General features: G+C 43.5%; 1 protein-coding gene across 2 annotated transcripts in view; it reads left to right on the top strand.

The window, feature by feature from the left end:
* LOC120052352 (pleckstrin homology domain-containing family A member 7-like) overlaps nucleotides 1–14,841 on the top strand; it is a 174,964-nt gene that overhangs the window by 104,459 nt on the left and 55,664 nt on the right. For both annotated transcript variants that reach the window (XM_038999208.1, XM_038999207.1), the window contains exon 5: nucleotides 9,196–9,292. In XM_038999208.1, coding sequence (XP_038855136.1) covers nucleotides 9,196–9,292 — 97 coding nt within the window. The remainder of the gene's footprint in view (nucleotides 1–9,195; nucleotides 9,293–14,841) is intronic.

Below are 14,841 nucleotides of genomic sequence, written 5' to 3'. Positions count from 1 at the left end.
CCGAACTTAAGTATCTCTATTAATTTGTATTCATACAGCGTCTCAGACAGATATCAATCTTCAAAGTTAATCCAACTATCTATATTATTTGAGACCGTAGATAGGAGCCTTAGAAATTGTGGCGATGGCCAGATATGTCGAGGTATATGAATCAGTGTAACAGTCAGCTTTGGAGTAATGGAATAGCGGTTAAAGCCAGTACTGTTGAGGAAGCTGAAATGTGGGAACGTTGGCTAGATCAGGAGATGTTATTTGGAGTATAAGGGAAAAGGGGATACCTAGTCAGTTGTACAACTGAATGCTTCTTCCGCGTTTAACCCAACCCCTCTGAATCAGAGAGGTGCGGGGGGCTCCCTTAATCGACATCCACGTTTTCGGCGCCCGGGGAACAGTGGGTTAAGTGCCTTGCTCAGGGGCAGAAGGACATATTTTTATCTTGTCAGCTCGGGGATTCGATCCAGCAACCTTTCGATTACTGGCCCAACGCTCTAACCACTAGGCTACCTTTACTTCACATTGGGTGTGAAGTTAAGGGCAATGCCAATGTTGTTGAGATTATGGAACAGAGTGGGACGTTAACTCAAATAGGATGTTATTTGTCTCTCTATGGATCATCAAGGCGGGAGGCTGTACCACCATCCTTAGCAATGTTCCCTATCAAATCTCCAGAATCCACTCGTCCTTAGCTGGCCTCTACCAGGCCATCCTAACCCTGACTATTTGATCCAAAATGATGGCAGAGTGTCAGTACAACTAGGATTTACCACCTAACCTGCTCTACACAGTGACCTCACAGTCAGACTGTGAAATGTCACCTCTATCTCTTGCTCTCATTTCTCTCTTCTCTCTCTTTTTGCCTTATTCATTCATCTCTTTTCGTGGTTCTGCCCTCAGCATTTGTGTCCAAGGATATTCTGGAAAAATGGCCAAAGTTCTCAGAACAAGTGGAACCTTAGTTTGTAGAACCTTGTAGTTGGTAGTACCTTGTCAGAAGTCTTTTGAGTGTCACTTCCTGTGCCCTAACCTTACATGGGGGACCAGAGATGAGTGAATTTAGACTACCTTTAGAACAAAGTGCCAGTTTCCCACCCCTGTGTCAGGGTCCAACGCTTTCGCACAAGATGACAAAGATATTAAAGGTTGAGCTCAAAGGGTCATTCCACCTCACCACAAAACTACTGTGACAAGTATGAGTTCATACAGAACTTTCTTATCTATTAAATATCTCATTGCATGTGCACTGCCTTCCAAAAACAAAAAGCAAAATGGCCGTGGAGCTGACAACAGCAGCATACAGTTTTAAAAGAGATACCAGAGACTCACCAACTTAGCGCTCAGCTCTCAACATCTCTCCACAATCTCTCTCTTTCTCTCTGATACTCTCTCGATCCCCCTCTCTCGTTCTCCTCCTGTGTCTGGCAGAGAACAGGAGGGCACATTCCCCTGCCATGTTCTGATGGATCCGTCTCATTAACAGCTTTGTGGGCGTGGAGGGCTATATGAGCCACGCAGATAATGTGTCACAGCCGCTCAGCCGCTCAACCTGCACAACCTCTACTACCGCATACAGAGGAACAGGCCAGAGAGGGGGTGTGTGTGGTATACCTAACGTGGAGTTTCTATTAAATAACATCTGGTGTAGCAAGTTGTTTTGACCACAATACTTATGTAATGTCTCAATGCAGTTGCAGCCTTCAAAATGTTTTGGGGATTTTGTATTTTTCCCTTTATTTTATCAGGTAAGTTGACTGAGAACACATTCTCATTTACAGCAACGACCTGGGGAATAGTTACAGGGGAGATGAATGAGCCAATTAGAAGCTGGGGATGATTAGGTGGTCATTATGGTCAGGTTGTGAATTTAGCCAGGACACCGGGGTTAACACTCCTACTCTTACTATAAGTGCCATGGGATCTTTAGTAACCACAGAGAGTCAGGACACCCGTTTAACATCCCATCTGAAAGACGGCACCCTACACAGGGAAATGTCCCCAGTCACTGTCTTGGGGCATTGGGATATTGTTTTAGACCAAAGGAAAGAGTGTCTCCTACTGGCCCTCCAACACCACTTCCAGCAGCACCACTTAGCTTCAGAGCCAAGCCAGCAGTGGGATGCAGTGTGGTATGCTGCTGGCTAGTATTGGAAACTGTGCTTTGGTGCCTCAGAAGGCAACAATACAATGTAACCTAACAGTACTGTGGTTTGGTGTTGCTCCAAGTTATTATTATTCAGAGCCATTTACAATCAGTGCAGTCAACTAAAGGAGGTAAAACACCCACATAGATCACACGTGTTGCTCTGTGAACAGGCAAGATCTATACTAGGGCTAGTCATGTTGAAATGTGTTGTCATGACGACCTATAAGATGATGGCACAGACCCACAACATTCTAGGCTTATTTAAATATGAGGAGACTCCTGATGAACTGCAAATTACATCATTACATAAGACAAATTCAAATCTGGACAGACCGACGGGGAATGGGGTGGGAGTGCAAAGAGCATGTTTCCACCTCCACAAGGCCTCCTCCTGAGTATTTATACTTACTCTCTGAAAAGATCAGGAATGGGGTCATGAGTGACATTTATGTTGTGTTATTGTAATATTCTAGAACCAAAGCTGCATTCTGAAGCATTGTCAGTGTTCCTTCTATACCTTTTAATAAACTACTCTATGTGCAGTATCTAGGCCTAACCTTCTAGACTACTCTATGTGCAGTATCTAGGCCTAACCTTCTAGACTACTCTATGTGCAGTATCTAGGCCTAACCTTCTAGACTACTCTATGTGCAGTATCTAGGCTTAACCTTCCAGACTACTCTATGTACAGTATCTAGGCCTAACCTTCTAGACTACTCTATGTACAGTATCTAGGCCTAACCTTCTAGACTACACTATGTGCAGTATCTAGGCCTAACCTTCTAGACTACTCTATGTGCAGTATCTAGGCCTAACCTTCTAGACTACTCTATGTGCAGTATCTAGGCCTAACCTTCTAGACTACTCTATGTACAGTATCTAGGCCTAACCTTCTAGACTACACTATGTGCAGTATCTAGGCCTAACCTTCTAGACTACTCTATGTGCAGTATCTAGGCCTAACCTTCTAGACTACTCTATGTACAGTATCTAGGCCTAACCTTCTAGACTACACTATGTGCAGTATCTAGGCCTAACCTTCTAGACTACTCTATGTACAGTATCTAGGCCTAACCTTCTAGACTACACTATGTGCAGTATCTAGGCCTAACCTTCTAGACTACTCTATGTACAGTATCTAGGCCTAACCTTCTAGACTACACTATGTGCAGTATCTAGGCCTAACCTTCTAGACTACACTATGTGCAGTATCTAGGCCTAACCTTCTAGACTACTCTATGTGCAGTATCTAGGCCTAACCTTCTAGACTACTCTATGTACAGTATCTAGGCCTAACCTTCTAGACTACTCTATGTGCAGTATCTAGGCCTAACCTTCTAGACTACTCTATGTGCAGTATCTAGGCCTAACCTTCTAGACTACTCTATGTACAGTATCTAGGCCTAACGTCATGTCCCCAAACACACCGGAAAAGGGAAGAAAATGGCCACTGTTTGGAGGCACTGCACGACACGACATGACATGACACTACTCTACACTACACGACATGACACTACAGTAAACTACTACACACCACACTACACTACACATCACACTACACCACACAACACTACACACCACACTACACCATACGACACCAGTATACAATTACACTACACTACACCACACTACGCTACACACCACACTAAACTACACTATTCTACACTACACCATACAATTGCTACAATTGCTACGTTGTCCAAAAATGTTAGCCAGGAGATTCTGGGCGTTGCTGAATAAAAAGCTAACAAATTCAAAAAAAGGTTTGGAGGAAATGAAGACACCTCAGGGAAGTTGAAAATACGCTAGAACTTGTCGGGGGGGACTAAGTAGAAAAGTGAACTATCCCCTTAAGGCCTTTATTCCAGAGTGGCAGCTCTCCGGAGACCCAGAGCGATAATAATGTCCAATGTGCTAAAAAGCCTGACTTCTGGCTGTCACAGCCTTAATTGCCTGGCAGTGTGCCCTTCACAAGTGCCAGTCCTTGAAAGTGTTTTCTCCCTCTCTCACAATGACGGAGTAATTGTCCGAGTCGGAGATGGGGAGGCGAGATCTGCATTGCCAGAGTTCTGTACAGCGAAGCGCTGAGGAATTATGCATGTGTGCAGATGTAAAGTTTTCGCTGTTTGTTCCTAGTGCTTATAAAAAACAAATCTTATGTGGATCTCCTTGTACATTCATAGGTTTAGTTTCAGTGCTTCGTGAATTTCTGTTTTGCATCGGATAATATAGTCGTATTCTCATTCTATTAGATTTCAGTTTTTCCCCCCTTTTAGTCTCTTTGTATTGTTTGAGCCTCTCGTTTTTCATGTTTGTTCTCTAGTTTAGTAGCTTCAAAGGTTTCACTTCTAGTTCATCTAAGGCTAAGCTATAATAGTAGGGAGGGTAGACCAGATTATCAGAGTAGGAGTGCTGATCCTATGAACATATCCTAGATCAGCACTCCTACTCTGAGACACTTTGTGAAGAGGGGCGCAGTGGGCAGTGCATTATGGGAGAGGTGATGATTATTTATTTCAAGTGATGGCCTAGTTCGCTAGCCTCCCACAACCCCCCATCACCTCCTGACAGATGAGTTTGCCCAACACATATCCTGTGAGAGAGAAACACCAGTGTCTGTGTGTACAGTACATGTCTGTGTGTACAGTACATGTCTGTGTGTACAGTACATGTCTGTGTGTACAGTACATGTCTGTTCATATAATATAATATACTTTCTGACGGGGATCTTCCACTGACGGGCATTTCTTTGTGGGGCCGCACAGCCCTACATGTGCTCGCCAGAGGTAGCCTGACTGCCATTAGGTACCGAGATGAGATCCTCAGACCCCTTGTGAGACCATATGCTGACACATGCACATTTGTGGCCTGCTGGAGGTCCTTTTGCAGGGCTCTGGCAGTGCACCTCCTTGCACAAAGGCGGAGGTAGCGGTCCTGCTGCTGGGTTGTTGCCCTCCTACGGCCTCCTCCACATCTCCTGATGTACTGGCCTGTCTCCTGGTAGCGCCTCCATGCTCTGGACACTACGCTGACAGACACAGCAAACCTTTTTGCCACAGCTCGCATTGATGTGCCATCCTGGATGAACTGCACTACCTGAGCCACTTGTGTGGGTTGTAGACTCCGTCTCATGCTACCACTAGAGTGAAAGCACCGCCAGCATTCAAAAGTGACCAAAACATCAGCCAGGAAGCATAGGAACTGAGAAGTGGTCTGTGGTCACCACCTGCAGAACCATTCCTTTATTGGGGGTGTCTTGCTAATTGCCTATAATTTCCACCTTTTGTCTATTCCATTTGCACAACAGCATGTGACATTTATTGTCAATCAGTGTTGCTTCCTAAGTGGACAGTTTGATTTCACAGAAGTGTGATTGACTTGGAGTTACATTGTGTTGTTTAAGTGTTCCCTTTATTTTTTTGAGCAGTGTATATGTATGTATTCGGACTCCTTGACTTTTTCTACATTTTGCTACGTTTGTCTTATTCTTAAATGGATTAAATTGTTTTTCCCTCATCAATCTACACACATACCCCATAATGACAAAGCAACAACAGGTTTTTAGACATTTTTGCAAACTTATATAAAAAATAAACTGAAATATCACATTTACATAAGTTTTCAGACCCTTTACTCATTACTTTGTTGAAGCACCTTTGGCAGTGATTACAGCTTTGAGTCTTCTTGGGTATGATGCTACAAGCTTGGCACATCTGTATTTGGGGAGTTTCTCCCATTCTTCTCTGCAGATCCTCTCAAGCTCTGTCAGGTTAGATGGAGAGTGTCGCTGCGCAGCTATTTTCAGGTCTCTCCAGAGATGTTAGATCAGGTTCAAGTCCGGGCCACTCAAGGACATTCAGAAACTTTTATGAAGCCACTCCTGCATTGTCTTGACTGTGTGCTTAGGCTCGTTGTCCTGTTAGAAGGTGAACCTTGGCCCCAGTCTGAGGTTCTGAGCGCTATAGAGCAGGTTTTCATCAAGGATCTCTCTGTACTTTGCTCCGTTCATCTTTCCCTCGATCCTGACTAGTCTCCCAATCCCTGAAAACATCCCCACAGCATGATGCTGCTACAACCATGCTTTTTTATTTTACCTTTATTTAACTAGGCAAGTCAGTTAAGAACAAATTCGTATTTTCAATGACGGCCTAGGAACAGTGGGTTAACTGCCTTGTTCAGGGGCAGAACGACATATTTTTACCTTGTCAGCTCGGGGATTCGATCTCGCAACCTTTCAGTTACTAGTCCAACGCTCTAACCACTAGGCTACCTGCCGCCCCTTAGGGATGGTGCCAGGTTTCCTCCAGACGTGACACTTGGCATTAAGGCCAAAGAGTTCAATCTTGGTTTCATCAGACCAGAGGTCTTAGAATCCTTTAGGTGCCTTTTGGCAAAATCCAAGTTGGCTGTCGTATGCCTGTTACTGAGGAGTGGCTTCAGTCTTGCCACTTAACCATAAAGGCCTGATTGGTGGAGTGCTGCAGAGATGGTTGTCCTTCTGAAAGGTTCTCCCATCTCCACAGAGGAACTCTGGAGCTTTGTCAGAGTGACCATCGGGTCCTTGGTCACCTCCCTGGCCAAGGTCCTTCTCCCCCGATTGCTCAGTTTGGCCGGGCGGCCAGCTCTAGGTGGAGTCTTTGTGGTTCCAAACTTCTTCCAATAAAGGATGATGGAGGCCACTGTGTTCTTGGGAACCTTCAATGCTGCAGACATTTTTTGGTACCATTCCCCAGATCTGGGCCTCGAAACAATCCTGTCTCGGAGCTCTACGGACAATTCCTTCAACCTTATGGCTTGGTTTTTCTCTGATATGCACTGTCAACTGTGGGGCCTTATATAGACAGGTGTGTGCCTTTCCAAATCATGTCCAATCAATAGAATTTACCACAGGTGGACTCCAAGTTGTAGAAACATCTCAAGGATGATCAATGGAAACAGGATGCACCTGAGTTCAACTTAGAGTCTCATAGCAAAGGGTCTGAATACTTATGTAATGTATTTTTGTTTTTTATTTTTAATAAATTTGCAAAAAATCTAAAAATCTGTTTTCACATTGTCATTTTGGGGTATTGTGTGTAGATTGATGAGGGGGAAAAAACACTTAATTGATTTTTTATATGTTCAGTGCCTTCAGAAAGTATTCACACCCCTTGACTATTTCCACATTTTGTTGTATTACAGCCTACATTTAAAATGGATTAAATTGAGATGTTGCATCACTGGCCTACACACAATACCCTACAATGTCAAAGTCAAATCATGTTTTTAGAATTTTTTACAAATTAATTGCAAATAAAAAGCTGAATTGTCTTGAGTCAATAAGTATTCAACCCTGTTGTTATGGCGATGCCTAAATAAGTTCAGTAGTAAAGATTTGCTTAACAAGTTAATTAATACGTATCATGATTTTTTTAATGACTACCTACCTCATCCCTTTACCCCACACATACAATTATCTGTATGGTGCCTCAGTCGAGCAGTGCATTTCAAACACAGATTCAAACACAAAGACATGGCAGGTTTTCCAATGCCTCGCAAAGAAGGGCACCTATTGGTAGAGGGGTAAAAAAAGCAGACATTGAATATCCCTTTGAGGATGGTGATGTTATTAATTACACTTTGGATGGTGTATCAATAAACCCAGTCACTACAAAGATACAGGCGTCTTTCCTAACTCAGTTACCAGAGAGGATGTAAACCTCTCAGGGATTTCACAATGAGGCCAATTGTGACTTTAAAACATTTACAGAGTTTTTAAATGCTGTGATAAGAGAAAACGAAGGATGGATCAACAACATTGTAGTTACTCCATAATACTAACCTAATTGACAGAGTGAAAAGAAGGAAGCCTGTACAGAATACAAATATTCAAAAACATGCATCCTGTTTGCAACAACGCACTAAAGCAATACTGAAAAAAAAATACATTAAAAAAAGTGTTATGTTTGGGGCCAATCCAATAAAACACATCACTGAGTACCGTTCACGCTTTTCAAGGATAGTGGTGGTTGCATCATGTTATGGGTATGCTTGTAATCATTAAGGATTGGGAAGTTCTTCAGGATAAACAAAAACTGAATAGAGCTAAGCATAGGCAAAATCCTAGAATTAAACCTGGTTCAGTCTGCTTTCCAACAGACACTGGAAGATGAATTCACCTTTCAGCAGGACAATAACCTAAAACACAAGACCAAATCTACAATGGAGTTGCTTACAAAGAAGTCAGTGAATGTTCAAGTTACAGTTTTGACTTAAATGTGCTTGAAAATCTATGGCAAGACTGGAAAATGGTTGTCTAGCAATGATCAACAACAAATTTGACAGAGCTTGAAGAATAATGGGCAAATGTTGCACAATCCAGGTGTGGAAAGCTCTTAGACTCACAGCTGTAATCGCTGCCAGGTGATTCTAATGTATTGACTCAAGGGGCTGAGCACTTATCTAATCAAGATATATTTGTTTTTTATTTGTTATTTTTTTTGTATGCACATCTCATTTTTCTTTCATTTTGTCATTACAGAGTATTTTCTGTAGATCGTTGACAGAAAATGACAATTAAATCCATTTTAATCCCACTTTGTAACACAACAAAAAGTCAAGGGGTGTGAATATTTTCAGAAGGCACTGTATATATATATGTGTATGTATGTATGCCCCAATCCTTGCACTCAAGTATTATGAAACCAATATGGAACATATAACACCATAGCAATAATGATACAAGGCATGCCTGTATGTGTTATGATATTGAATGCAAGGATTGTGCCATACACATGCTTGTTACGGATCATATTATCCACTGCTAACCTGGGCCTGTATTCACAAAGGGTCTCAGAGTACGTGTGAGGATCCCAGAGCATTAATACATCCCTGAGGCTTGAAAGAGAGAAGTTCCTTTGGAAGTCCAGACAAAGGGGCTGATCTCCAAACAACAGCAGTCTGTCCTTGCCCTCCAGGGTGTGGTCTACAGAGCCGTGTGTAGAGTTGCATCCTCTCAATGACGCTCTGTGTGACTCTGTGTGACCCTGTGCTGCTTTCTGTCTCTTTCTCACCAGGCCAGGTGGCCGTATGTCCAACCCCCAGCAGGCCGACTTGCGGCTTTCCAGCACCATCAGCGAGGCTTCCACTGTGGACACCGCTTCGGGGTCAAAGGTCAGTCCCAAAACTTTATCCATTTATTTTCTCCCAGCCCTCTGCAATTTGACACGTTGTGAATTGCATTATCTTTTTGAACAACATTTGACATCTTATCCAGAGCTATTAAGGTTGTGCCTTGCTCAAGGACACATCGATAGATTTTTCCTAGTCGGCTTGGGGATTCGAACCAGCGACCTTTCAGTTACTAGCCCAACATTCTTAACCACAAGGCTACCTGCCCTCATATCTGTTTCACTTTCTGTGCTGGGTGAAAACTACATTGAACAAAAATATAAACGCAACATGTAAAGTGTTGGTTCCATGTTTCATGAGCTAAAATAAAAGATTCAAGAAATGTTCCATACGCACAAAAAGCTAATTTCTCTGAAATGTTGTGCACAAATTTGTTTACATCCCTGTCAGTGAGCAATTCTCCTTTGCTAAAATAATCCAGCCACCTGACAGGTGTGGCATATCAAGAAGCTGATTAAGCAGCATGCTCATTACACAGGTGCACCTTGTGCTGGTGACAATAAAAAGCCACTCTAAAATGTGCAGTTTTGTCACACAACACAATGCCACTGATGTCTCAAGTTTTGAGGGAGTGTGCAATTGGCATGCGGACTGCTTGAATGTCCACCAGATCTGTTGCCAGAGAATGTAATTTTAATTTCTCTTCTGTAAGAGAAGACACACACACTCCAACGTTGTTTTATAGAATTTGGCAGTTCGTCCAACCGGCCAGCCCAGGACTCCACATCCGGCTTCTTAACCTGCGGGATCATCTGAGACCAGCCACCCAGCTGATGAAACTGTGGGTTTGCACAACCTAATTTCTGCACAAACTGTCAGAAACCGTCTCAGGGATACTCATCTGTGTGCTCGTCATCTTCACCAGGGTCTTGACCTGACTGCAGTTCGGCGTCGTAACCAACTTCAGTGGGCAATGCTCACCTTCGATGGCCACTGGCATGCTGGAGAAGTGCGCTCTTAACAGATGAATCCCGGTTTCAACTGTACCGTGCAGATGGCAGACAGCGTGTATGGCATCATGTGGGTGAGCGGTTTGCTGATGTCAACGTTGTGAAAAGAGTGCCCCATGGTGGCGGTGGTGTTATGGTATGGGCAGGCATAAGCTACGGAAAACGAACATAATTGCATTTTATCGATGGCAATTTGAATGCACAGAGATACCGTGACGAGATGCTGAGGACCATTGTCGTGCCACTCATCCACCGCCATCACCTCATGTTTCAGCATGATAACGCACGGCCCCATGTCGCAAGGATCTGTACACAATTCCTGGAAGCTGAAAATGTCCCAGTTCTTCCATGGCCTGCATACTCTCCAGGATCAACGTGTACGACAGTGTTTTCCACAGGCCACAATCAACATCCCGATCAACTCTGTGAAGGAGATGTGTCGCGCTGCACGAGGCAAATGGTGGTCAAACCAGATACTGACTGGTTTTCTGATCCACGGCCCTACCTTCTTTTTTAATTTTTTATATATCTGTGACCAAAAAATGCATATCTGTATTCCTGGTTGTGAAATCCATAGATTGGGGCCTAATGAATTTATTTCAATTGACTGATTTCCTTATAAGGAACTGTAACTCAGTAAAATCATGAAAAAAAAAAATCATGATACGTTTATATTTTTGTTCAGTGTAAATGGAATATACCCCTCAAGTTACAAACCTGTTAGTAAAGTGTTTAGTTCAGTGTACAGGTGGGGTAGAAAACCTGAAACAGGCTACTTCTATACAGTACCAGTACTGGTACTTCTATACAGTACCAGTCAAAAGTTTGGACACACCTACTCATTCAAGAGTTTTTCTTTATATTCACTATTTTCTACATTATAGAGTAATAGTGAAGACATCAAAACTATGAAATAACACACATGGAATCATTTAGTAACCAAAAAAGTGTTAAAGAAATCAAAATATATTTTATATTTGAGATTCTTCAAAGTAGCCACCCTTTGCCTTGATGACAGCTTTGCACACTCTTGGCATTCTCTCAACCAGCTTCATGAGGTAGTCACCTGGAATGCGTTTCAAATAACAGGTGTGCCTTGTTAAAAGTTTGAGCCAATCAGTTGTGTTGTGACAAGGTAGGGGTACAGAAGATAGCCCTATTTGGTAAAAGACCAAGTCCATATTATGGAAAAAACAGCTGAACAGGTGTAGACCTTACAGTGAAATGCTTACTTACAAGCCCTTAACCAACAATGCTTTAAGAAGTTTTAAGAAAAAGTGTTAAGTAAAAAATAGATGAGTAAAAAATGTAAAATAAAAGTAACAAATAATTAAACGGCAGCAGTAAAATTACAATAGCGAGGCTATATACAGGGGGTACCGGTACAGAGTCAATGTGCGGGGGAACTTGTTAGTCGAGGTAATTGAGGTAATATGTACATGTAGGTAGAGTTAAAGTGACTATGCATAGATAATAAAAAGAAATGACAGTCCATTATTACTTTAAGACATGAAGGTCAGTCAATACAGAAAATGTAAAAAAACTTTTAACGTTTCTTCAAGTGCAGTCGCAACCATCAAGCGCTATGATGAAACTTGCTCTCATGAGGACCGCCACAGGAAAGGAATACCCAGAGTTACCTCTGTTGCAGAGGATAAGTACATTAGAGTTACCAGCCTCAGAAATTGCAGCCCAAATAAATGCTTCACAGAGTTCAAGTAACAGACTCCTCTCAACATCAACAGTTCAGAGGAGACTGCGTGAATCAGGCCTTCATGGTCGAATTGCTGCAAAGAAACCACTACCAAAGGACACCAATAAGAAGAAGAGACTTGCTTGGGCCAAGAAACACAAACAAACAAACATTAGACCGGTAGAAATCTGTGCTTTTGGTCTGATGAGTCCAAATTTGAGATTTTTGGTTTCAACCGCCTTGTCTTTGTGAGGTGCAGAGTAGGTGAACGGATGATTCCCGCATGTGTGGCACTACTTTTGAGCAGCTCTGGTCAAAAGAGAGGGAAAAGTAATTTTCACTGACTGACATTAGGGGATGATGAATGACTAGGGGGGGGCTGATCTCTCACACCCACCAAGCCCCCATTAAAAGCTACCAGACAGTGGTGAGAACAGGGGGTGGGAGTGGAGAGCAGGGGGGGGCTTCTGTCTACCTGTACGGGGCTTATTTAATTAAAGCTGCAGACTCTGGAGGGGGAAAGTCAGATGTGTGGATCTAACATAGTTACACTTGGACTGCACATGTCTAATGGAATGGTGCATGTGGGGCTGAGTGTGACAGGCAAGGTGTGTGTGTGTCAAGTGCATGGTGTGTGTGTGTGTGTGCTTGCGTCTGTATCTCAACATAACAAGCTCAGGGTCTTCTCTCCAGGCTCTACTGTGACAATGACAGAACACCCCCTCCCCCCTACTCTAAGTGGCTGCTCTGACTTCTCCATATCCCTTTAAGGCTACTGCTCAAAGCCAGGTGATAGTGAACAGGCTACTGCTCAAAGCCAGGTGATAGTGAACAGGCTACTGCTCAAAGCCAGGTGATAGTGAACAGGCTACTGCTCAAAGCCAGGTGATAGTGAACAGGCTACTGCTCAAAGCCAGGTGATAGTGAGCAGGCTACTGCTCAAAGCCAGGTGATGGTGAACAGGCTACTGCTCAAAGCCATGTGATAGTGAACAGGCTACTGCTCAAAGGCAGGTGATAGTGAACAGGCTACTGCTCAAAGCCAGGTGATAGTGAACAGGCTACTGCTCAAAGCCAGGTGATGGTGAACAGGCTACTGCTCAAAGCCAGGTGATGGTGAACAGGCTACTGCTCAAAGCCAGGTGATAGTGAACAGGCTACTGCTCAAAGCCAGGTGATAGTGAACAGGCTACTGCTCAAAGCCAGGTGATAGTGAACAGGCTACTGCTCAAAGCCAGGTGATAGTGAACAGGCTACTGCTCAAAGCCAGGTGATAGTGAACAGGCTACTGCTCAAAGCCAGGTGATAGTGAACAGGCTACTGCTCAAAGCCAGGTGATAGTGAACAGGCTACTGTTTAAAGCCAGGTGATAGTGAACAGGCTACAGTTTAAAGCCAGGTGATAGTGAACAGGCTACTGCTCAAAGCCAGGTGATAGTGAACAGGCTACTGTTTAAAGCCAGGTGATAGTGAACAGGCTACTGTTTAAAGCCAGGTGATAGTGAACAGGCTATTGTTTAAAGCCAGGTGATAGTGAACAGGCTACTGTTTAAAGCCAGGTGATAGTGAACAGGCTATTGTTTAAAGCCAGGTGATAGTGAACAGGCTATTGTTTAAAGCCAGGTGATAGTGAACAGGCTACTGCTCAAAGCCAGGTGCTAGTGAACAGGCTATTGTTTAAAGCCAGGTGATAGTGAACAGGCTACAGTTTAAAGCCAGGTGATGGTGAACAGGCTACTGCTCAAAGCCAGGTGATAGTGAACAGGCTATTGTTTAAAGCCAGGTGCTATTGAAACGGCAGTATCATCAGCATGATATGAGCTCTCTTCCATTCCTCACTCTGTTTCCTTCTCTCCATATATCCCTCTCTTTAGCAGAGAACAGGAGAGCACACACACTCACACACAGTGCTTCTTTCTCACTCACTCACATGCACATGCACATGCACACACACACACACACACACACACACACACACACACACACACACACACACACACACACACACACAGACACACACAGACATGCACAGCTCCAAAGAGGTAAATCACATCCGCCCCATCAACAGGTGGCCCGACAGTGATTGAAGGTGACACACCGTCGGACGACAGGGAATCCATCTCACTGTAACTGATCAGTAACCATGGGACACCACACCCTTTCACCACTGTAAACTCAGGGTTGTGTCCTAAATGGCACCCTATTCCCTATGTAGGGCACTACTTTTGACCAGAGCCCATTGTGTAGGGAATAGGGTGCCATTTGGGGACGCAGCGCAGGTGATCCTACCCATTCCCTCCCTCCCTGCCTGCGCCCATAAGGGATCAAACAGTATCCTTTGCTTTACTGACAAACATCAGCACTAAACATCTGTGTCAGTTTACTGAGGCATGAGTCATGCTATTCCTGTCAAACTCTTCAAAGTATTGTCACCACACAGTAAATAGCAGACAAATACATACTGAAACAGGAAGGTAGAATCAAGAGCATGTATACTGTATAGCACGTAGCTTGTGTACTGTATAGCATGTAGCCTGGGTACTGTATAGCACGTAGCTTGTGTACTGTATAGCATGTAGCTTGTGTACTGTATAGCATGTAGCTTGTGTACTGTATATCATGTAGCTTGTGTAGTGTATAGCACGTAGTTTGGGTACTGTATAGCATGTAGCTTGTGTACTGTATAGCATGTAGCTTGTGTACTGTATAGCATGTAGCTTGTGTACTGTATAGCATGTAGCTTGTGTACTGTATAGCATGTAGCCTGGGTACTGTAGAGCATGTATCTTGTGTACTGTATAGCATGTAGCCTGGGTACTGTATATCATGTAGCTTGTGTAGTGTATAGCACGTAGCTTGTGTACTGTATAGCATGTAGCCTGGGTACTGT

The sequence above is a fragment of the Salvelinus namaycush genome, chromosome 8 (assembly GCF_016432855.1).
Source record: "Salvelinus namaycush isolate Seneca chromosome 8, SaNama_1.0, whole genome shotgun sequence".
In the NCBI taxonomy this organism is placed as follows: Eukaryota; Metazoa; Chordata; class Actinopteri; order Salmoniformes; family Salmonidae; genus Salvelinus; species Salvelinus namaycush.
The sequence above is the reverse complement of the archived record's forward strand: the minus strand, read 5'-3'. Positions and strand labels throughout refer to the sequence as shown.